The following is a 24,760-nucleotide window of genomic DNA, read 5'->3' on the forward strand; positions in this document are numbered from 1 at the left end:
CATCCCGGCGTGCTCCCCACGCTCATCCCTGGAGCAGGCCACAGGCCCCCTGTGGGCGTAGAGTTCCCGCCTTCCATGGGTTCTATTCCCAGCCAAGACACCTCATGTGCAGCCTCCGGCGTCTGTCCACAGAGGTCTGCATGCTGCACAAGTTCTACTGAGGCCTCCAGACCAAGAGGGACTAGAGGGAAAGGCCTAGTGACCCACTTTCAAAATCAGCCAGTAAAGCCACTCTGGGCCACGGCAGTGTGACCCTGGCCCATCGTGAGGGTAGCACAGGACTGGGAAGCATTTGGAGCCAAACTCTCGTCAGGTTCACACTGAGTCAGGGGCCAACTCCAGGGCAGGTCACACAAGGACTGGGCAACTGTCCCCAGGCCCAGCTCACCTAGATCACCTGACCCTCTCTCCCCCTGCACTGGCCTTCCTAGTCCATCACCCCAACTAGATGGTCAGCCCCTCCAAGGAGGTAAATGTCACCCAAGTCCCTGAGTGCCTGCAAAGGGACAAGACTCGGCAGGGGTTCAGGGAAACGTGCAGAGCTCCCGGCCTGTCCTGTGAGGGACACAGTACAGTGCACACTCGGGGCTCAGACACAGAGCTCACGCAGCACGCACACAATGCACACACACGGTGCACACACTGTACACACACAGCTCACACGGTGCACACACACAGTGCACACACGGTACACACAGTGGACACACGGTACACACAGTGCTCACACACAATGCACACACAGTGTTCACACGGTGCACACACGGTGCTCACACAGCCTGAGGGGAGTCGCACGGCTGAAACACCAGCTGAGGCTCTCTGGTCTTTCCAACCCACCAGCAGCCCCGAGGAAGGACGGACACCGTCCCTCGTGAGAGCCACAGCCTCTGGAAACCCACCGGCAGGGCAGCAGGGTGAGGCAACAAGATGAGCTGTGTGAGGTGAATTCCCACCCAAGGCAAAGGCAGCGCGCCAGTGACAGGAGCAGTAACACCGGCGGAGTGAGCTCTGCTGCCGGGTTCCCAGCATGGGATGCACTCCACCGAGGCTCCGAGGGGGACAGCAGTACCCTCCCGTGGGATTCCCAGCCTCGGACAGGCGATGGGGGCACGGGGAGCTGCAGCCCCCCTCAACGCCAGTGAGGTGAGTGTGGGGTTTGAACCACAGAGAGGAAAGTAGGAGACTCCTAAGCCAGTTCACTCAAGCCAACACATGTAACCTTCAAAACTCAGCAGGAAACAGATGATTGTCTAGAAAAATATCATAATTAAAACTGACTTCAGAAGAGAGAAAAAGAAATCTTCAGTAAGTAATCACAAGACTGAAGAAATGGACCAAAGCCTCGTCCTGTGTGGAAGGCACATGTCCAGACACCTGTATGGGGAGGCTCCCGCACATCTTCAAAGAGCCGGTCATTGCCATGCCCTCTGAACGGCTCAGGGGACACAGAGAGCAGACCCTCCAGCACTCTGCTACGACACAAGTATGACACCAAAAAACTAGAGCCTTGTTCAACAAAGACAATTACGAACCACTCTCACAACAATATAAACTGTCTCGGTAGGAACACTAACAAGCCAATCCAGAAGAGAATAAGTGTTATTATGAACAAGTGAGCTTGTTTCATGTCTGTCAGAATGGTTCCTTTTCTGCGATCTAACAGTGCAGTTCATTACTCACAACAAATTGTTAGGCTAACCTTGAGAAGAATGGGAATCCCAGAAAACTTGATTGTGCTCAGGAGAAACTTAGACCAGGACGAAGTCCTCAGAACAGAGCAGGGAAATAATACATGGTTCAAAATCAGGAAAGGAGTGCATCAGGGTTGTGTCCTGTCTCCATACCTTTTCAATCTATATGTGGAACAGATCATTTGAGAGGCTGGATTATATTGGAAGAAGACTCATCAACAATCTGTATTATGCAGAGGATATAACCTTGCTGTCAAAACTGAGGAGGACCTGAAGCATTTGCCGCAGAAAGTCAAAGACTGTAGTCATTAACAGTTGCCGCAAATGACGGTAATACATCGGAGGAAAAAAAAAATGTGTTTCTAAGCACAGTCGTCAATTTAAAAGTGTGCGGCAATGTGTTAATATAGACTGAAGCTCAGAATCAAGAAGACAAAGATTCTCACCACTGGGCCAGTTGGCAGCACCATGATAGATGGAGAAGAGATTGAGGGTGTTAACAATTACAGCTCGCTCAGCTCCACAATCAACACTCTTGGCACCAGCAGTCAGGAAATCAAAAGATGAATTGCACTGGGAAAAATCTGTGCTCAGGAACCTCTCCCAAATATTGAGAAGCAAAGATGTCAGTCTAGAGACTAAGGTGCACCTGATCCAGTCCATGGTCTTCACAAATACTTGCTGTGCATCAGAGAGCTGGACAATGACTAAGAATGACAGAAGAATTGATGCCTTTGAGTTGTGGTGCTGGAGAAGAGTACTGAATATACCATGGACTGCCAAGAGAACAAACAGGTCTGTCTTAGAGAGGGTGAAACCAAGTTTCTCCTTGGAGGCTAGGATTTTGAAGCTGTCTCACATTCTTTGGGCCAGGAGGGACTGGTCCTTGGAGAAGGACATCATGCTAGGAAGGGTGGAGGGACAGCTCAGGAGAGGAAGACCCGGATGAACTGGATTGACACAGTAACTGGGGTATTGGGGGACCAGAGTCAGTGAGACTGGGGTTCAGGACAGGCTTCGAAGCTGTCACAGGTGATTTGATGGCACAAAACAACAATAAGGCCTTGCCCACATATGTGGGAAATCACATGATCTTCTCCCCATATGTGGGAAAGGAATATGGAAAAGCACACATACTACTTTAAAAATGCTTCCTCTTGCAAGCTTTGGTGGCATCATGGCAAGAAGCTGCACTGTAATCCCAGAGGTACATGGTTCAAATCCACCAGATGCTCTGCTGGAGAAGGAGGGGCAATCTCCTCCTGTACCAGTCAGGTCTGATTAAAATAAAATAAAATAAAATAAATTGCTTCTTCCTGTGTTAAATGGCACCGAGCTGACTAGGACCTGAAGTCTACCGTATCCTGCTCCATTCTCAGCATCTCTGATACGCGTGAGACCACTGTCACAGTCGCTGTGTCCAGCCACTGCACTGAGGCCCTGCCTCTCTTTCACTGACCCTCCACCTTTCCCAGCATGTCTTTTTCAAGGCCCAACCCCTCCTGACAACAGGCCCAAAGTATGTGTGAGGCAGTTTCGCCATTCTCCACTCTGGTTGCCTTTCCTCTCGAAGAGCAACAGATGAAAAAAATCCAAAAACCCAATGACAAAAACAAAACAAGGGTAACAGATGAATTGTGACAAACTCATACAAGAAATGAAAACTATTAACATACAAAATTAATAGGCTTTAACTACTCAAATAACAATCAGTTAAAACATGTTGACAAAAAAAGGAACAGATATACTTTATCAGATTAGGAATGTGTCTCTCTCAACAAAAGGCCACATGCTGGTTTAATGGGAGAACAGCAGCATTTCTTCTAAAACAGGAGCAAATACGTTTGACGGGTTAGGACAGACCAGCTGATGCTGCCACCGGTCATCTGCTGATTTGCAGTCCTGTGCCAATGGGTGTGTGGCTGTGATGCTGGAAGCTGTGCCACCAGAACCTAAAATACTAGCAAGGTCACCTGTGGAAGACAGATTTTCAGCAGAACTTCCAGACTAAGACAGACCAGGAAGAAAGGCCTGGCCATCTGCTTCCAAAACTTAAGCCTGTGAAAACTCCACCCACCAAAACAGGTGTGACTCACGCTGCTGCTAGAAGATGTGGCCTTAGGTGGGGAGGCACTCAGAGCACAGGGGGCTGCAACCTTGCCAGGTGACCGCGAAGTCACAGCAGGGACAGGTGACCGTGAAGTCACTGCAGGGACAGGCAGCGTGCCCTGCTGCACAAGGGTGGCTATGCGTGGAGTCTACTCAACAGTGACAATTCATGCTGCAGTAACAAACCTCTACCACGTCTCAAGGGCTGTAAATACCAACATCTACTTCACACCCCAACCCTGAAGCTCTGGGATGGGGGGATGTCTCTGCCCCTGTCATCCTCACCCAGCACACTGGAAGAGGCTATCTTTCCACCCCAAGGTTCCCCACTGGTCTCCACAGGAGGAAGAAGGGAACTGGCAAATTCCACACAGGCTCTCAAGGATGTCTGTCTGACAACACTTCCCAGAAGTGTCAGGAAGCACAGCTTTCACTCCTGTTACATCCCTGGGCAAGTCACTGGCTAGATCTCACTCCAAGAGGGTAGAGGATTATAAGCCTCCCGCGATGGACATATGCAGGACCTGCAGAAGGCAGGGGAATATAATGCCCCCGAGACGGACACACTGGGGGCCTGCAGGTAGCAGAGGAGTGTAATCCCCGCCACAACAGAAAAGCATGGAAACTGCGGGCAGGAGGGAAGTATAATCCCCTCACGATGGAAACGCTCGGGACCTGCCGGTAAGTCACAGGCCAGCGTCAGGCCCCACAGGAACTCGCTATAGCAATGCCTTTGTTTTTATTTTCACTGCAATGAATTAAAAGAAGGAACATAGCAATGGTGTCCACTAGCACCACAGATTGTATGTGGACACGGGACCAACACGACCAGGCAGACAAGTCTGAGGGAGGAATATCGTGGTGCACAGACAGCTTGGGGCGCAGACACATGAAGATCAACTAAAACCAAGTGAACTGATCATTTTAAAAACGGAGTGAAAATGGTACGCAACAATGAACTGTGTTCACATATAAATGGAAGAAGACACAACATAAGGTCTTATTTCCGGTCGAAACACAAACCACAAACCTAACCAAAAAAATGCACAATGGATGTAAGAAGTTGCATTGGGAAAGTCAGCTGTCAGGGACCTCTCCAGAGTTTTGAAGAGCAACGTCAGTCTGGAGACTAAGGTGCACCTGATCCAGGCCATGGTCTTTATAATTACTTGCTATACATCAGAGAGCTGCACAATGACTAGAGATGATAGGAGAATTGATGCCTTTGAGCTGTGGTGCTGGAGGAGAGTGTTGAATATACCACGGACTGCTAGGAGAACAAACAGATTTATCCTAGAGAGGGTTAAACCAGGCTGCTCCTTGGAGGCAAGGATTCTGAGGCTTCGTCTGGCATACTTAGGACATGATGCAAGGAGGGACCGATCCTTGGAGAGAGACGTCATGCTTGGGAGGGTGGAGGGACAGAGCAGGAGAGGAAGACCCTCGATAAGATGGAATGATTCAGTCACTGGGGCAATTGGGGTCAGTGTGTCAGAGACAATAAGGCTGGCACAGGATAGAGCAGGGTTTAGGGCTATTGTACACAGGGTCGCTATGAGTCGCAAGTGACTTGACAGCACATAACAATAACAAAAGTAGCCTATTAGGCGAGAACATACCTATGAGCAGTGTAAGTGTTGAGATGAGCATGATAAATGGGGGGAGGGCAGTGCAGAGGGAAAGGCACACCTACACCACATAGGGAGAAATTCCAAGTACATCAATGAAAAAATAAATAAGAGCGAGCTTCGTTGGCCTAGTGGAAAGGAAGTTATGCTACCAAGCCGAAGGTGGGTGATTTTTCATCTGTGGCCCTCAGCCAGGTTCAAATTGTCTTCCTGTCAAACATTCTTCTAGGTGGTATAGCACTGGTCTGTGCGTTGCTGTACAGAGGTAACTCGTGGTTGCTGTGATGCTGAACACTGTGACAGTGATGTGCCAATCGTGGTAATGGGCACCCATGGTGGACAGTGTTTGCTGGAGCTTCCCGTCTAAATCAAGCCTGGAAACAGGAGCGGCATCCACTTCCGAAATGGCTTGCCTCCGGAAACTCTATGTATGAACAGTGCTCAGGCCATTCGTTCATAGGGTCGCTATGAGTCGTCTACGACTTGATGGCAACAAACAACAACAACAATGAATAACCAGCCAAGGGAAAATGATTTTATAACCTGAGTGCACAGGCCTAACTGATGCCACCTTAAGAAGTCATCCAGCACAGATGGCATCGTTTTCTAATATAGGCTAACCTTTCGTTTTCTAATACAGGCTAACCTTGGAGACACTCAGTTCCAGATCACTGCAGTGTGCACATGGCAATAAAGCAAGTCATGTCAACGTTTTGGAAGAGTTATGTTTACATGACACAATAGTCCATTACGGGGAGCTCTGGTAGCCAAGTGGAAACGAGCTGTGTTGCCAACCCTAGGGCACACGGTTCAAATCCACCAGTTGTTCCACAGGAGAGAGATGGCCAGTCTTCTCCCCTTTAGTTTACTGCCTCTGAGAACTCACTGGTGCGTCAGCTATGAGTGGATCCCAACACCACGGTGAATAATAACAACAGTTGTTATTGTGATATAGGAGTTGTGATGTCAACCCAACGGCACACACTTCAGTCCACCAGCTGCTCCACAGAGGAAAGACGGGCAATTTCCATTTGTGACGTTTATAGCCTTTGAAAACAACTGGAGGGTCAGCTATGGGTCAGTCCTGACTAAACAGCAATGGGCAGTGGTAGTTGAGAGCCTATTGTAGTACACTGACACTTCCAGAAATTCAAGCTGCATTCAGAGGAGTCATGACATGAGGGATATCACTGGCGTCAGCCTGATCTTGGCTGAAAGCAAAGAATATAAAAAGATAATTACTTAGGGAGCTCTGGTGGCCTAGTGGCAAGATGCTGCACTGCAATCCCAGAAGTACGTGGTTCAAATCCACCAGATACTCTGCTAGAGAAGGAGGGGACAATCTCCTCCTGTACCAGTCAGATCTGATTTGACGGTACACGTAAAAATAATACAATAAAAATTTAAAAAAAGATAATTACTTGTGTTTTATTGACTATGCAAAGGCGTATGACCGTGTAGATCATAACAAACAATGGCTAACATTGAGAAGAATGGGAATTCCAGAACCCTTGACTGTGCTCATGAGAAATCTATACCTAGATCTAGAAGTCGTTGTCTGATGAGCAAGGAGACACTGCGTAGTTTATGAGGAAAGGTGGGCTTCAGGGTTGTATCCTTTCTCCATTCCTATTCAATCTCTATGCTGAGCGAATCATTTAAGCGAAAAGCTGGACTATATTAAGAAGATGTTAGGATTGGAGGAAGAATCATCAACAACCTATGTTATGCAGATGACACAACCTTGCTTGCTGAGACTGAGGAGGACCTGAAGTATCTGCTGCACAAAATCAAAGAATACAGCTTTCATGAATGGATTGCACTCAACACCAAGAAAACAAAATTATTCGTCACTGGACCAATAAGCAACAGCATGACAGATGAAGAAAAGATGGAAGTAGCCAACAATTTCATTTTACTTGGATCCACAATCAACACATACTGATTAACAGCCAAGAAATCCAAAGATATGTTGCATTGGGAAAATCCGCTGTCTAGAACCTCTCCAAAAGTACTAAGAAATCGTAACGTCTGTTTCAAGACTAAGGTGCATCTGATCCAGTATGGTCTTTTGAATTGTTTCCGAGGCATCTGAAAACTAGACAATGCATCATGATGACGGAAGTTCTTGATGCCTTTGAAGTGTGGTAATGGATCACCAAATCAACTACAGACTGCCAAATAATAGGCAAGTCTGTCCTGGACAAAGTCCAGCCAGGGTGCCCCTTAGAGGTTAAGGATGGGGAAACTTCCCCTCCCACACTTTGGGCATGTGGTCAGGACGGGCCAGACCTTGGAAAAAAGACATCATGCTGGAAAAGGTGAGAGAAAAAGAAGACCCTCACCAAGACTGACACGGTGACCATTATCAAAGTGTACCAGGGATGCTGAGGACAGCGCGGGAAGGTCTGATCTGCTGGCCACAGGGTCACAATGAGTCACAGCTGACTGGGTGGCTCATAAGAACAACAGCAGCCTAACAGTCATCATGAAAACATCTGAAACACTGTGCGAATGACCAAAAGCAGGCACAGAGACACAAAAGGGGCTCATGTTGCTGGAAAAAGGGCGCTGACAGACCCACTCAACTCCAAGTTGCCACAAACCCTCCATTCATGAGAGGACACAGTTATCTGCAAAGTGCAGTAATGATTTGTGCCTGTCTGTATACACACGTGTTTAAAGCTAAAGTGAACAGGGAGAAAAGGCTGTCTGTATCTGACAGCACAAAGGACAGACGGAGACTGTGGCATGGGGATCCGTGTGCCCAGATGGTGAGGTCAGCTCGGAAAGCCTCAGAGCTGCTGTTCCAAGGGTCGCTGAGGTCAGGGCTCAGGACACCACCACTGAACACACAGGGACCTGGCTGCATAGCCCACAGGGCCCTGCCCCGCACCTCTCAGGGGGTGGACTCTGGGGGACAGAGAGGCGATCCCCTCCTGGGTGAAGACAGCCTGGACACCCAAGGGAGCTGGCCATCCAAGAGAGCTGGCCATTGAAGGGAGCTGGACATCGAAGGGAGCTGGCCATCCAAGGGAGCTGGCTACCCAAGGGAGGTGGACACCCAAGGGAGCTGGCCATCCAAGAGAGCTGGCCATTGAAGGGAGCTGGCCATCGAAGGGAGCTGGCCATCGAAGGGAGCTGGCCACCCAAGGGAGGTGGACACCCAAGGGAGGTGGACACCCAAGGGAGGTGGACACCCAAGGGAGGTGGACACCCAAGGGAGCTGGCCATCCAAGGGAGCTGGCCACAGCGAGGTCCGAAGGCGGGACACACCACCCTGCGCCCCATCAGCTCGCACTTGACGCAAGAGGCCCGGGAAGTGGCACAGCCCGGTGGCTAGGGAGTGCCAGGGGTCAGCGCGTGGGGGACAGGCCATCGGGGACCCGGGAACTCCGCCTCCACGGTGCCCTGACGGCCTCGCTGCCCACCCCCTGCTCCCCGATCGGCCTCACCGTCCTTCATAGGAGCGTCCATGGCCGCACGTCCAGCTGGGCTGGCTGCAAGCCCCTCGCAGAGGCCTCCTCCCTCCATGCACAGAGCTGCCCAGAAGTCCCTGCGGGGGGAAGGCCAGAGGTCAGCTGGTGGGCCCCCGGAGTCCTGATGCTGCAGCTGACCACTGGGGAAAGCCGGGGTAGGGGACGGGAAGGGGGGGTCCAGAGCCAGCGAGGACGGAGGTGGACGCCCCGACGGCAGCATCGCCCGAGGCCGCACTGGACGGCGTCCAGGGGCCGGAGCCCAGCAGTCCCCCCTCCCCGGGCCGCGCGGGTCACGGAGCCCCGACTCGGCGGCCGGCCCTCCCGGCCCCTCCGGCCCTGACCCCGGGCCCTGCCACCTCCTCACCCCGAGCGGCCGCTGCGCCGACGAGGCCGCACCGAGGATTTAAACGGCGCGCGGGGCCGCTCGGGAGGCCGATTGGCCGGTTCGAAAAGGGCAGCGTCAGCATCCGCCGCGGTGCACCCTGGGGATTGTAGTCCACACGCACGCCGGCGGGGTGAGCACTGCGCGTGCGCACAAGGCCTCCGCCCCCGGATTGGTTACCACCCTTAGTTGCGGCCGCTGATAGGCTCCCTCGCCCCGCGGGCTCATTGGTCCTGTCCACTCATACTGGACTCCAGGCAGAGAAGTGCAGGTGGCACTTTGAACTCACAGAGGGTTTTCAGAATGTAGAAATTATCAGATGATATCATTAATATCACATGCAAGCAAAATACTGCTGAGGGTCATTAAAAAACAGCTAAAACAGTTCATGGACATGACTGCCAGACGTTCAAGCTTGATTTAGAACAGTCTGTGGGATGACAGATTATCAGAGAGGCTGGGCTCTATGAGGAGAATTGTGGCATCAGGATTGGTGGAAGATCTATGAACAATCTGCGTTATGCAGATGACACAGCCCTGCTCACTGAAACTGAGGAGGACCTCATGCACTTGCTGTGAAGAGTCAAGGACTGCAGCCTTCAATATGGACTGGGGCTCAATGTCAAGAAGACAAAGATTCTCACCACTGGACCAATTGGTAGCATCAGGATGGATGATGAAGAGATTGAGATTGTTCACAGCTTCAGTTTGCTTGGCTCCACGGTCAACACTCTTGGCACCAGCAGCCAGGAAATCAAAAGACGTATCCCGATGGGAAAGTCTGCTGTTCGGGACTTCTCTAAAGTACTCAAGAGTAACGGTGTCTCTCTGGAGACTAAGGTGCGCCTGATACAGGCCATGGTCTTTGCAACCACTTGTTATGCATCAGAGAGTTGGACAATGACTAGGGAAGATAGAAGGAGAATTGATGCCTTTGAGCTGTGGTGCTGGAGAAAAGTATTGAATGTACCCTGGACTGACAAGAAAACAAACAGATTCATCCTAGAGAGGGTTAAACCAGACTACTCCTTGAAGGCAAGGATTCTGGGGCTTCATCTGACATACTTTGGACATGTTGTAAGGAGAGACAGATCCTTGGAGAGGGACATCATGCTTGGTAATGTGGAGGGACAGCGCAGGAGGGGAAGACCCTCTATGAGGTGGATTGATTCAGTGACTGGGACAATCGGGATGGGTGTGTCAGAGGCCATGCGATTGGCACAGGATAGAGCAGGGTATAGGGCTGTTGTACATAAGGTCGTTATGAGTCACAAACGACTCGACGGCACACAACAATAACAACATGGGATGACAGAAGGAGAACTGATGCCTTTGAGCTGTGGTGCTGGAGAGGAGCACTGAATATACCACAGACTGCTAAGAGAACGAAAAGATTCATCCTGGAGAGGGTGACGCCAGGCTGCTTCTAGGAGGCAAGGATTCTGAAGCTTCGTCTGACAATACTTTGGACATGTTGCAAAGAGTCCAGTCCTTGGAGAGGGACATCATGCTTGGGAGGGTGGAGGAAGCACAAGAGAGGAAGGCCCTCGGATGAGATAGATTGGCTCATTGACTGGGATAATAGTGGTAGGTGTGTCACAGACGATGAGTTTGGCACAGGATAGAGCAGGATTCAGACGTGTTGTACCCAGGGTGTCTCTGAATCCCAAGTGACTTGAAGGCACTTAACAACAACAGTATGGCACCAGGGATGTTATTGCCGATGTCAGATGGATCCTAGCTGAAATTAAAAAAAATATCAGAAGAGTATCTATTTGTGCTTTATTGACTATGCAAAGGCATTTGACTATGTGGACCATAACAAATGATGGGCTAATATTAAGAAGGGGAATCCCAGAACTCTTAAATGTGTTCATATGAAGCATGCTGGTGTTGTTAGGTGCCGTGTCATAGGCGACTCAGCAACCCTATGAATGAAACACCTGAACACTTTTATAACTTTCATTGTTTCTCTAAGTTCATAGGGTTTCCAGAGGCAAACTATTTCAGAATTGGATGCCACTCCTGCTTCCAAGCTTGTTTTAATCAGGGAGCTCCACCAAACTAAAAAGCTATTGTATGAACACAGCAAGGGAACACTGCATGGTTTAAAATTTGGAAAGGTGTGCCTCAGGGCTGTATCCTTTCTCCATAACCACTCAATCTAGATGCTGATCAAATTATTCGAGAAGCTGGACTCTATGAAGAAAAATGTGACACCATGATCAGTGGAAGGCTAGTCAATAACTTTTATTAGGCAGATGATACAACCTTGTTTGCTGAAAGCGAGGACTTGAAGCATTTGCTACAAAAGTTTTAAAAAGGTCTTCAATATGGACTGCATCTCAACATCAAGAAATAATATCCTCACCACTGGACCTATAGGCAACATCACAATGGACAGAGCAAGGACTGAGACTGTCATCTACTTCATCTTAATTAGATCTACAAGCAGTACACCTGGCAACCAGCAGTCAGGAGATCAGGAGACATACTCCAGTAGGAAAGTCTAGTCATGAACCTCTCCAAATTATTGAAGAGTAATGATGTCACTTTGAGGACTAAAGTGCACCTGATTCAGGCCATGGTCTTTTCAGTCACCTGCCGTGCATCTGAGAGCTGGACAGTGAATGAGGATGATGGAAGAATTATTGATGCTTTAGAGCTGTGTACGGAAAAGTACTGAATATCTTCTGGACAGCCAAAAGAACCAACAAATAATCTTAGAGAAGCTGCAGCCAGGTACTCATTGGAGGCAAAGATGATAAAACTTTGTCTTCCATACTTTGAACATGTTGCTATGAGAGTCTATTCCTTGGAGAGGGGCATTATGCTTGGGGAGGTGGAGGGGCAGTGAAAGAGAGGAAGATCCTCAATTAGGTGGGCTGACACAGTGACTGAGGCAATGGGCTTGGGTGTGTCAAAGGATGACACAAGACAGGACGGGGTTCAGATCAGTCGTTCATGGGGTCGCTATGAGTCATACTCTACAGCACCTAACAACAACTAACTACTTAAAAAGTTCGACAGTTCAAACCCACCCACCAATGCCATGGAAGAATGATCTGGTGATCTGCCAAATCACAGTGTTAAGAAGGACAAAGCACGAGAGCACTCGTGGACGGAGACAACCCAGGTTTTTTGTTTGTTTGCAGGACTCCGAGTCGGGTTCTCTTGGACTGGAGGACCCACATCCCTCCTGGGACCCCACCACTCCCTGACTGTGTCACCCCTAATTCAGTATCCATGGAAAGAACTGGAAGAGCACCGTGCCACCTGTCCTCTCTTCAGAAGGCTGGCCTCCGCATAGCCAGGTGAGCAGGTGACACCACCCTTAGCGGGCACGGGGGCCGAGCCAGGGTTCACAGTGGTTCGGCTCTAGCCATGAAAGAACAGCCCCTGAGTTCAGACATCACAGCCTCACTACCCCCACCAGCAACAAGGCAGATGGGACCTGCAGAGAGGAAGTGAGGGCGATTCCCAGGAGGTGGCCCTGGGCAGCCAGAGAGTCCCCACATGACAGTGGAAGCCACACACTGGCACCTGGCACAAACACGGAAAGACTGACCATGGGGCAAGGTAGCTGGTGTCCTCTAATCCTGCCAATGCCCAGCTGCCAGGCTCCAGCTGGCCTCTCGCTCTGCAGCCCAGCCCGGGAGGTGGTGGGGTCCTGCTGGTTGAGGGGCCAGGCCACTCACTGCATGAGGTGGCGGGCAGCTGCCTTGCGGACGAGCCGCTCGGTCAGGGGTGAGCCGGGCTTCAAGGCGTCACGCTCCATCAGAAGGCTCCTGCAGAAACAGACATGGGTCCCAGCTGGAGAACCTTCTAGAACCTGGGGACATGAGGCAGGCACTGGCAGCCTGGGTAGGGAGTGGGGCAGGCCAGAGGCTGGTGGGCCTGGGTCGGCTAGCGCTAACTGGGAGAACCAGGGACCCTGAGAGAGGGGCTGTGTCACCAGAGGGGGGCTTACCTGGCCAGGTGCCTGTGGGCGTTCGAGGTGCAGTTCAGGGCCGCATGAATCAGCAGCTGGTTGAAGACATCCCTCTGAGAAGCAGGGGATATGCCAGGATCCATCACACAGGGTGCAGACAGACGAGAGGGTAACAGGGTCCTGCCACCACGCCGTCCTCACCCCCCATTTACAGGTGCGGGTCCCGGGGCGTGGGCTCACCTGGGCGTTGCTGCCTCCGATCTCGGGGATCCGGTAACGGATGGGCAGGAGCAGCTCCACCGCGCGGTCAGGGTTCCCACCTTCGGCCTCCACCAGGGCCTGGCACAGTGGGAGCCCCACTTCACGGGCCAGCTGGTGCTGGCAGTTCTCCCCAGGGGACCTGCAGAGGCCAGGGGACTACTCAGCCCTGGGACCCCCACCAGGTCATCCATCTGTCCTCCCACCGGACACCAGCTCCCACGGGTCACCAGCACAGTGCACACAGAGGTGGTCGGAGGGGTGAGAGGACAGGGTGATACAGCCCAGGCTAGGAGTAGCCTCTGCCCACAGGCCTGCCCAGGGTCCTACCCACTACCAAGCCCTGGGCGGTGTGGTGGATTATGTGTTGGGGTGAAAGCGGAAAGGTCAATGGTTCAAATCCACTGGCTGCTCTAAGGGGAGAATGCTAAGACAATCTGCTCCTGAAGGCAGTGGGTCCGGGGAGTTCTGGAAGGTCTGGTGGTACAGTGGATGAAGCATTGTGCTTCTTGGTTTACGTCCCCCACCTGCTTCTCAACAGAAGGATGAGGCAGTCAGATGTACAGCCTTGTAAGCCCTGTCCTAGGTCACTATGAAGGGGTCACTGCTTGTCAGAATCAACTTCAAGGTCATGGGTGTTGAGGGGTATTTCTCCCTTGGCTTTCCAAGCCCCCAGTCCTAGCCTCAGTTTGTTTATCTGTGAAGTGGGCATGGCATTGGGCGGGGCCATGCAGGCAGAGCCTGGCTTCGTGGGTCACTGCCACCCACTGTCTCCCAAGCTGGACCCCAGCCCCCTCCCAGGACTAAGCAGTGTCGAGAGTGCCCAGTGCATCCCCAACACCTGCCAGTCCCTGCACACTCACTCGCTGGCCTCCTGCAGGCTGGCCAGCAACTCCTGTGTGGTCCCCATGTCCCGAGCGCCCAGGGAGGCCATCAGGAAGTGGGCATCGTTGAACAAGAGGATGTGATCATGGCTGTGCTTCCGGGTCACAGGCAGGACGTCCTTCCAGCGCCCACCCAGCGGCACCCCTGAGGACACAGGAGAACCTGGTGAGGCTAGGCCCCCTGGGTCCCCTCCCTGGACACTCATGGGAGCTCTGGTGACCTGGTCCAGGTGGGAGGCCCTGCCAGCAGGAGCCTCAGCCAAGGTGTCCTGGCCCTGGTGACATGAACTCTGTCCAGCTACAAACACCACAAATGCACAGAGCAGAAGGCAAATTGAGAAACATGGCAGAGGGGACTTTACAGAGAAATGGAGCCAATCTCACATTTCTACCCCAAACTGTGAAGGGAGGCCGGTCACTGCAGGCCACCTTCAGTTCTCCTCTCACATAGCAGCTGCCCACCCAGCCCTGCCTCCTGACCCCCAGAGCCCCCAACAAGCCCGGTTCTTCAGACGCCCCGTCTGCCCAAGACCTCTGGTGCCAACCCCAAGTTTAGGCCCCTCACTCCTGATCAGCTGATGACAAGACTTGGCATTTCTCGCCACCCATTCAGGGTGCCCACTGCCAGCTTGAGGGTCCCCTCACGTGTAACAAAGCCCCGCCATTGAGTTGATCCCAACACTGTTAGGACAGTAGAACCTCCCCACAGGGTCTCCATGGCGGGAATCTCGCACAAGGCCTCGTTTTTCTTCACGGGCACTTGGGTTAACAGTGAAGAACTTCAGCCATTGTACCACCAGGACCCCTTCCATTTCTAACCTACCGGCCAGAAACTGAGAGCCCAGTGGTCCTGTGAGTGGAACCCACCTGCTGTCTGTGTCATATAGTAATATGAGGCCTCCCGCCCCAGCTCTGCCCTGTCCTACAGCGTTGCCTGGGACTCCGCTCAATGGCAGGTTTGGGTGTTTGAGGGGTTATAAATTTGAGAGTTCCCTCTACTTCCTCAGGATGTCCGTCATAAGCTGTGTGGGGGCCTCCAGTGAGGAGAGAGGCCCAGGTGCTGGATGTTCTCCCTCAGGAACCCAGGACAGATGGCAGGGTTCCAGGTGACATTAAATCCTTTACAACACTGAAGGAAGTCTCCAGTCCTCTGGCAAGCCTCGAACCCACTCGTGACATCCTTCCAGGTTTCAGGTAGCAGTGTACCTGCCACGTAACAGGCTCTGGATGGAAGTTCTTCGGGATGGCTCCCGCCTGCCTCTGGGCTCCTCCGTGCTGCTCGGCTCACACACCTCCCTCCCCCGACCTGGTTTCTGGAAGCTACTGTCTCGGTCCCAGGTCTCCTGCAGGCGGGCTCCGTGGCACTTATACACACTGCCCTTAATCCCACTTTCTCAATCATCAGAGTGTCCACTGTCTGAGTCCCTGCACAGTGAGGAAGTGAATTCATTGCCAGTCCTGCCCTCAGCAGCTGCCGCCACCTCTGAGTCTCAGCACCCACCAGTCTTCTCTACATGGGTGACATGGCTCACGTCCACACCCTTGGATCCTGGAGATCCAGGCTCAAGCCCTCTGCCTCTGCCTGCTGCCCGGGATCCTCTGGTCCCACAGGCCTGGCCCACTGCTCATAAGCTCCACCCCATGAGGCCCAGGGCAAGGCCTGAATTCCTCAGCCCGATCTCGGTCCTTACTGCCCACAGGTCTCCTTTCAGGTGATGAGAGCCTGCCCAGGGCTGTCCTCGCCCCAGCTCTCCAGGGCTCCCCAATTCTGTCCCTCCTCTTATCTGACCGCATCAAACCTCCCTCACTCATGTCCTTCGTGGGCTGCTGACCGCTGAGGCCCAAGTCATCTCTGGCCATGTGGTCACTGCAAGCAGTGTCTGTTGCTCTTCTTCCCTTGACAAGACTGCAGGCATCTGTCCACTACTTATATTCACCTCCACTGGGACACCTTTCCAGAACTTTCTGGAAGGCCCCACAGATCCTTCGACTGCTCACACTTCACCTCCACTAGGTCAACTTCCCAGAACCCTCTGTTAGACCCCACAGATTCTTCTCTTTAGGAAGACTTTTCAGAATCCTTCAGAAATCCAATACATCCTTCTGTAGCTCACAGCTCACCTCCACTAGGACGCTTCAGGAACTTTCTGGAAGACCCCACACATCCTTCTACCACTCACATTTCATTTTACTACGAAGCCTTCTGGAACCCTCTGGAACAGCCTAGACGTTTGACTAGGAAGCCCTCCCAGAAGCCCTGAGAAGATTCCTGCCTCCTTCCACAGCTTACCCTTCACCTCCACCTGAAGGCCTCCAGGCCTCTGCTCGAGAGTGGATCCAGTGTCCCAGGGCCCACAGCTGAGTGTGGGGAGAGGGGAGACGGCCCTGCACCCAAGGTTGCTGGAACTGTCCACCTTCCCGCAGAGCAGGGAACAACCCTGAGAAGCCTTCCTCAGATGCCAGGCAGGTGAGAAACCCTAGCCTCCTTGTCCTAGAAAGGGACAGCATCCAGAGGCGAGTGGACACGTGCCACCTTGGCCTGCAGGGCTGGTAGGCAGGTGTGGGGACGGCAGGTGTAACCCTGGGCTTGAAGCCTGAGGCTGGAAGGCAGTGGGAGCTGGAGGAGAGGGCAGCACGGGGCTGGGAGCTGGCGGGAGCCGGCTCCACGGTATGCCTGACCAGGGTCTGGAGCTAGGACGCACTAGTGTCCCGTCCTTGGCCGTGCAGTGGCACCTCTGCCTCTGATGTGTGAGGGAGGAGAGAGGGGCCAGGGAGGGCAGGTTGGGCTACCTTCCAGCTGCAGCCGGTAGAGCATGGAGCAGCTGTCCACCACGTCCAGCATGGTGCCACTGGCCTGCAAGCTGGGCAGGATCTGGAAGACAAGGTCATCACAGACAGAGCACAGGGGAGAGGGGGAGGGGCCACAGGACGGCCAGGCCTGGGAGTGGAGCCCTCAGCCCATGGGAGCTAATTCCACAGTCCTCAGCATCTGGCCACTCAGAGCCGTCCTCTCACCGAAGGCTCAGGGGCCAAGGGGGGAACCCAGTGACGATGGGGCATGCAGAATAGGCTCCATCCTCATCCCACCCTTGTCACCTCACCTCTCCAAGTCACTTCCCATCCCCAAAGTCACCAACTCCCATCCCAGATCACCTCTCATCCTCAAGGTCACCTCCCATGCCCAGTCACCTCACGTCACTGAGGGAACCCCCCAACCCTAAGTCTGAGCCCCTGCCACAGGAGACTCATTTCATCTGCTCTTAGTTCTAGATTCAGCCACTCGGGGCACCTGGTCCTCATTCACAGTGGGCTTCGTTCCTGCTTCCTAGAGAGTCCTGACTGAGGGCACCCCCTTTCTGTGAGCTTCTCGCTGGTGTCTGGATCACAACACCAGGAATTTCTATGATTTCTGGTGCCTGGTATATTCTCACTGGGAGCCTGGTGGAGTCCCGAGGTACTGCAAACGGTCCCCATGCTTGGTGCTGACTGACACGGGGAGGAGTGGGTCACCTGGAGGCACCGCAGAAGAAGCCTGCAGTCTGCTCCCCACAGGCAGCAGGTCTCCTCTGACACTGGGGCTGCTGGGAGTCGAGGTCAACTCGACAGCGACTGGGTTTTTTGGTTTTGGGGGTCCCTTATGGGTTCAGGGCAGGTGCTTTATTTTTTTCTCTCAAATCTGTAGATCAATTTTCTGAAGCTACATAAAATATATGACACTGAGGAGACTGATACGGCCGAGTTCACATACTGTCATCTGGAAATGGACACACACCCATGGGCAAACAAACCCAGTGAACGGCCTGTGCTGTGTTACAGTGGGGCATCTGATGATCACCCCATATCTCGCATGGGAAGCTGTCTGTCCCACGCCTCACTGGGGAAGCTGTCTGTCCTGGCCGGGCCAGCTCTGAGGGGCTCCCTGAGCTGCAGTAAACCCCGATGGGCGAGCGCACACTTACGTGGTTATCGTAAATGGTCAGCGCGGCCTCATATTCACCCTGGAAGACAAAGTGCTCAGGCTCACATCACACTGTCCTCGCAGTGAGGTGCCACTCAGTCACGCCGGCTCCCAGGGATCCGTGCACAGCAGAGCGAAGCCCTGCCTTGTCCCCCACCCTCACGACGGCTGCTGCCTTGAGCCCCGTCAGTCACCGTGTTAACCCGTCTCACAGGGCCTCCTCCTCTGACTGGCTGACCCTGTACTTTGCCGAGCATGATGTCCTTCTCCAGGGACTGTCTCTCCTGATGTGGTCACATTTGGACAAAGTGACATGTATTTGCTTATTTGCTGAGAAATGAAATGAACACATGCATGCCATGTCCTTTCTGGGTGCTGGACCTTCGACTGCCTTCCCTCAGTGTGTGGGCAGTGGCTGGGCCTGGGTCACAGGGCCTGAGTACATGAGAGACCTCAGAGGTCCAGCATCGTCTCATTAGAAATGACCACATTAAACTATTGCCAGTTTTCTCCTAATTTTTTATCTCTTTCTCTCTCTCTCTCTAGTTCTCTCTCTCTCTCTCACACACACACACACACACGGCTCCCATGTTCTTCAGTGAGGCATACTGTCTTGCTCTTGCTCTAGTCAAAGCTCGGACAACAGTGTTTCAAAACCAGCAGGGTCACCCACGAGGGACAAGACAGCAGAGCATCCAGGCTGAGACTCGGAAGACGGGCCTGGGGATCTACTCCCGGAAGTCAGTCCAGGAAAGTGCCTTGGCTCCCAACAGACACTGTCCACCGGCCTCCTGTAGATGGCCATCAAGAAGAGTCTTTTGCAGGAGGATGACGTCATGTTTGGTGAAGTACAGGGTCAGTGGGAGCGAGGGCGAGTCGGGGAGATGGACTGGCATGGTCACCACGCTGTGGCCATGAACATGCCAGGCAGCCTGGGGATGACACAGCCAGGCAGCACCGTGCTGGCCAAACCCGAGAGCGCCACAGTGGGAACTGACTTGAGGGCATCGCCCTGTCTGGCCATCCACCTCCTCCTATCCATTCATCAGTCTCCACTTGGCAGAGTGCCTTAGTGGTACAGGCAGCTAACGTACTCAGCTGCTAACCAAAAGATTAGAGATTCAAGTCCATGCACAGGCACTTGGAAAGAAAGGTGGTGATCTCCTTGGGAAAATCGGCCACTGAAAAGGCTTTGAGGCGCTATCCCAACACTCAGTCACTACAAGTCAGAACAGAGTCCACAGCAAAGGTTTCCAACACACATTAGATGAGTGTTAACCCGTACTGGCTGATTTTCTTTAACTGCATACCCAGGGGTTGTGCTGCTTTCCCCCTGGTGTTCCACTGTCTTGTTTCCCTGGTCCCGTCTGGTTGTCATACTCCAAGCACTCCCCTCTGGACGCTGGCCAGCCCCCAGCTTTTCTCTATAAACAGGACTATGTGAAGACCTCAGTCAACCAGCCCCAGGGAGGAGTCATGACCCTGGACGAGCACTGTCAGAGCCTCATGGCCCCCTCAAGTCAGGTCAGTGGGGTGGGAGCCATGGCTGCAGAGACACGAGCAGAATCCACCAACGGAGGGACCCCTTGGCCTTGACTCTACCCATTAATTACACATAGGATTTCCAGAGCCAGACAGTGACAAATGTCATGGACTGAATCCTGCTCCCCAAACATGTATGAACATGGCTGGAGCATGATTCTCAGTATGATGGAATCACCTTTCATTATGTGACAGATGCAGTTATCCCAAGTGTTATAAGTCCTAAACTTTATGACGTCAGGAAGGCAAGGATACAGGCAATGATGCTGTCATCTACAGGAAGAGGTTATAGCCTTAGTCAAATGCTTCTGAGATAGAAGCGAGTTAAACAAGTGAGCAGAGATTAGAGGGGCCAACAGCCACCAGGACAGAGAACCTTTAAAGGATCCCGTCATCTGGATCCAGGCCCTTGTGCTGGGAAACTCCTAGACCCAGGAGAAGAGAGATGGCAAGAACCTTCGTAGAGCCAGCCGGCAGAGAGAGCCTTCCCCTAGAACTGACACCTGAACTCAGACTGCCAGCTTCCAAAATGCTGAGAGTACAAGTCTCCTTTTGTAACAGCCAACCCTTTGTGGTACTTCTGCTATACCAACATCAGTCATGAAGACAACCCCTAGAGAGTTCCCAGCTGGAAAAGCTACCAGCTAAGATTAAAGCTATCTGGAATCAAGGAGTCTGCATGGTGCAAACAGCTAAGTGTTCAGTTGTTAAAGGAAAGGCTGGTGGTTAGAACCCAACTATTGGATCTGCAGGAAGAAGGCCTGGGGGTCTGCTCTGGAAGAGTAGATCTGCCAAGAAAACCTACGGGACAAATCTGCTGTGTAGTATATGGACCTCTGTGCATCAGAATCGACTCCACAGCACCCAACAACAACAACAACGCTCCACCACGTGCAGCAGGTGGGAAGCATCCTCTCTGTGAGCATCTTCTGGGGTGAGGCAGCACAGGCATCGTCTTACCTTCTCAATCAGGTACAGAGCCCAGTGCCAGTAATTATGACAGGCCAGCATGTCAGAATCCTGGGGAGAGAAAGAGGAGATGAGAGAAAAAGCAGTCCAAGAAAAAAAAACCCAAAAGGGGCTTTTGGGTTTCTGTAAATTGTAATAAAAGTTACACATCATAAAATTAACCATTTTAGAGTAGACAAAAACAAAAACAAAAAAACAGAGACATTTTGTACCTACAACAGCCACCTCTCAATGTTCCCAAACGCTCTCATCTCCCCAAAAGGGGCCTCTAAACTCACTGGGAGGTATGCCCCTTTCCTTTCTGCATCCAGCCCCCCAAAACTGCCAGCCTACTTCCTGTATCTAGGGATTCGCCTACTCAGTGTTCTAGCTGGGCACCGTGGGGTTACTCAGAGTGACCCTGTGTGACAAGTGCCTCGTGGGGCCATCTGATCTGACTGCTCAACGGCTCACACCACCAGGAGTCCTTGTACTGACCACAGCTCGGAACTAACGGGAGGAAAGAAGGGTCACCCAGCACCTTCTCTGAGAGGTAGTGACCACTACCCTGGATTTAAAGGAGAAAACGGAGGCTGAGAGAAGTGGACAGTGGACGCAGGGGCTGCAGAGAGGAAAGCCAAGTGTTCCTCACATGTAGGATACAGATGAACGAAGGTGCACTCCTCCTTACCACAGGGCCTTTTTGTGCTGTCAGAGGGCCCAGGAGTCACGGGGCGAAGACGTCCACCCAGGCTCACAGCAGGTGCTGGCAGGAGCTACCAGAACTGGGGGTGCCTTCCTATCCCAGTGCCATCTCTGCGTGCATGCCTGCTCCAAGCACGCCTTCTGTACGGGCTGAACTGTGTCCCTAAAAAGGTTATGTTGATAAAGGCGTAACTATCGGTCTCTGCTCGTCAGGAGCAAAAGAGAAAGCAGGAGACCAACGTCTAAGAGAAGAAGACTGCTTCTTCTGAAGTGGATCACTTCCACCCTGAGGCCAGGACTGGGGGACGCCTGGTTTCCTCTACCTACCATTCTGACCAGGGACAGCGGATGACCCGTATGGGGCAGGAGCTGACACAGGGCAGAAAGCAGATTCCTAACAAGCCCAGACTCAGTAGACCCGTTGAAACCGGTTGTTGTTGTTAGGTGCTGTAAACAACAGATCTGAACCCTGTCCTGTCCTGTGCCGGCCTCACAGTCTCTGACACACTAGAGCCCTTCGCTGCAGTCGCTGTGTCGGTCCACCGGGCTGAGGGTCTTCCTCTCCTTCACTGACCCTCCACCTCCCTAAGTATGTTTTCTTCTCCAAGGAACAGCCTCTATTAACAACATGCCCAGAGTATGTGAGACAAAGCTTCATCATCTTTGCCTCCAAGGAGCACACGGGCTGCACTTTAAGACATAGCTGTTCTCTTGGCCGTCCGTGGGACGTTCAGGACTCTTCTCCAACACCACAGCTCAAAGGGATCAAGTTTTCTTCTGTCACCCTTAGTCACTGTCCAGCTCTGCGATGCATAAGTGATTGAAAAGACCATGGCCTAAATCAGAGGCACCTTGGTCCGCAAACTGACAACGTTGCTTCTCAGTAATGTGGAGAGGTCCCTGACTGCAGATTTTTTCAGGCATAATGTGTCTTGATCTCCCGACTGCTGGTGCCAAGGGAGACGACCATGGATCTAAGCAAGACAAGTCAGTTGGCAGTTTCAGTCTTTTCTCCTCAATCATGATGTTGCCTGTTGGTCCAGTGGTGTGGCCTTTGGTTCTCTTGGTGTTGAAATGTAATAATCCGCAGTGAAAACTGCAGTGTTTGATCCTCTGCAGTCAACGTCAGGACCTCCTCACTTCTCAGCAAGCAAGGTTGTTTCATCTTCATAACACCTAATCTGCATGCTACATTCCCTTCATAAAATCCTGCCTCTCAAACGATTCGCTCAGCATACAGACTGAGTAGATACGGAAAAACGATACAGCTCTGCCCTTACATCCACCTTTCCTAATTTTTTTTAACCTTTCCTAATTTTAAGCCACGCTGTATTCCCTTGCTGTGTCACGTAATGGCTTCTTGTTCTAGGTAGTTTTCCCATAAACACAATCAAATGTTCTGGGATTCACATTCTTCTCAATGTTAGTGATAATATGTTATGATCCACAATCAAATGCCTTTGCATAGTCAATGAAACACAAATGAACATTCGTCTGGTCCTCTCTGCTCCAGCCAGGATCCATCCGACATCAGCAATGAGATCCCTGGTGCCACGGCCTCTTCTAAATCCTGCTTGAGTTTCTGGCAGTTCCTCTATCTATGTGCTGTTCTAGCCATTTTTGATTGATCTTCAGCAATATTTTGCTTACATGTGTTAATAATATTTTTTTGTAATTTCCACATTCTGTTGAATCCTCGTTCTTGGGAATGTGACAGGGTGGGACTATGCAAATGTGAGGTCTCTGCAGACCATCGAGGGCACTGGGCATGTGGTTAATAATGTAAACAGGGTACATGGCACCCTTGTGGGGTGGGGCCATGCAGAAAAGATGTTCACAATATAAATGTGGGGACTGCTCCATTTGCCCCAGCAATGGATGCGGGAATTTCTCCATTTGCCCTAGCATTGGACGTGGGGAGTGCTCCATTCGCCCCAGCAGGCCCCAGAGAAGATGCCCCTGAGGTAGAAATCGGGAGCCCACAGCCAGTGAGCATGAAGAGAGATGCACAGGTGTCCTCAGGACCCAAGTCCCGGCACCAGGCATCTCCTTGACTCAGGGGACAGAGCTATGACACTGGACAGATGGTGCGGGTGGTGGCAGCAGAACAAGGAGGCTGGCATGAGAGAGCTGTGTGCTCCTTGGCCTGAGGAAGAAAGCTGTGTGCCCTTGTGGCAGGGGTTTATGGTGGAGTGGGCAGCACACAGCTAGGCAGGGTACCCTCAGCACTTAGACCAACAGAGCTGAAAGAGCTGTATAAGACCTGCTCAAGGTCAGGGCCATGGCCAGAGAGAGGCCTGCCTGTGGACGGGCACAGCCAGGAAGAGGCTGTCCTGATGGAAAACCCGTATCCAGAATCCAGAATGGTTGCACATTACTTTCCTAAACAAAGCGGTCTTGGAAAATGCATGGCCAGTGTGCTCCTTAGAAACGAGGTCGGAGAGACTTTATAGAACATCCTCTGGGCACGTTATCAGGATGGGCCAGGCCCTGGAGAAGGACATCATGTTGGAAAAGTTGCGTCAGCGAAGGAGAGAGAAGAAGACCCCGGTGAGATGGACGTAGACAGCGGTTTTGACGGTGGCTTAAACAGAGGAGCTGTGAGGGCAGCGTGGTGTTGAGCGGGGGGGTTTCTTCTGCTGGACGGAACAACCTTCCCAAGGAACCCCGTAAGGATGAGTATGTTCTGTGAGTTCCGAGTGGTCACTGTGGTGGTCATCGCGCCCAGCAGAGAAGCAGTGAGGGCCGTGGGTGGGGAACCAGCATCAGGGCTGGTAGGCCCATTAGGAGTGCAGGGTATGGCTGGCCTCACAGCTGATGCTGTTTACTGGGGGTCAGACACCGCGCCCCCATGTCCACACCATTTTTACACAGACGTGCAAGGAAGAGGCCACATGAAGATGGAGACCAAGGGGGGCGATGCCAAATAAGCAGGTGTGCCAGGGGCCACCGGTGGGTGAAGAGACTTTCCAGAACCTCAGAGAGCACGGCCCTGCCTGCCTGAGTCCAGGCTCCCACCTCCTAACAGCAAGCCCCCGGGTTCCTGCTGCTGGGTCACTCGGTCTGTGGTGCAGGCCGGGGGAACTGCAACTCGACTCAAGTCACACGTCTTTCTAGAAGGTGCTGAAGCATTTCCTCAGCCTGGACACTGACTCTGATTCGCAGCAAACCTCCTTCCTGTCCTCACTGCCCAGTCCGTCCTGCCCTCACTGCCTGGTCCGTCCTGCACCACACACCTGGCTCTCCCC

The 24,760-nt window shown here is 52.4% G+C and overlaps 2 protein-coding genes across 2 annotated transcripts in view; both read right to left on the reverse strand.

Moving 5' to 3' along the window:
- Nucleotides 1-9,124, reverse strand: part of GTSE1 (G-2 and S-phase expressed 1) — a 25,275-nt gene extending 16,151 nt beyond the window's left edge. The window contains exon 1 of the mRNA XM_006888124.1: nucleotides 8,812-9,124. Coding sequence (XP_006888186.1) covers nucleotides 8,812-9,124 — 313 coding nt within the window. The remainder of the gene's footprint in view (nucleotides 1-8,811) is intronic.
- A 3,856-nt stretch (nucleotides 9,125-12,980) lies between these two features.
- The window catches only part of TTC38 (tetratricopeptide repeat domain 38), a 29,040-nt gene continuing 17,260 nt past the window's right edge, over nucleotides 12,981-24,760 (reverse strand). The window contains exons 8-14 of the mRNA XM_006888028.1: nucleotides 20,820-20,879; nucleotides 18,319-18,357; nucleotides 17,150-17,231; nucleotides 14,339-14,504; nucleotides 13,458-13,617; nucleotides 13,257-13,330; nucleotides 12,981-13,074 (exon numbers count right to left, since the gene is read on the reverse strand). Coding sequence (XP_006888090.1) covers nucleotides 12,981-13,074; nucleotides 13,257-13,330; nucleotides 13,458-13,617; nucleotides 14,339-14,504; nucleotides 17,150-17,231; nucleotides 18,319-18,357; nucleotides 20,820-20,879 — 675 coding nt within the window. The remainder of the gene's footprint in view (nucleotides 13,075-13,256; nucleotides 13,331-13,457; nucleotides 13,618-14,338; nucleotides 14,505-17,149; nucleotides 17,232-18,318; nucleotides 18,358-20,819; nucleotides 20,880-24,760) is intronic.

The sequence above is a fragment of the Elephantulus edwardii genome, unplaced genomic scaffold, assembly GCF_000299155.1.
Source record: "Elephantulus edwardii isolate Elephantulus edwardi_28Jun2011 unplaced genomic scaffold, EleEdw1.0 scaffold00064, whole genome shotgun sequence".
NCBI lineage: Eukaryota > Metazoa > Chordata > Mammalia > Macroscelidea > Macroscelididae > Elephantulus > Elephantulus edwardii.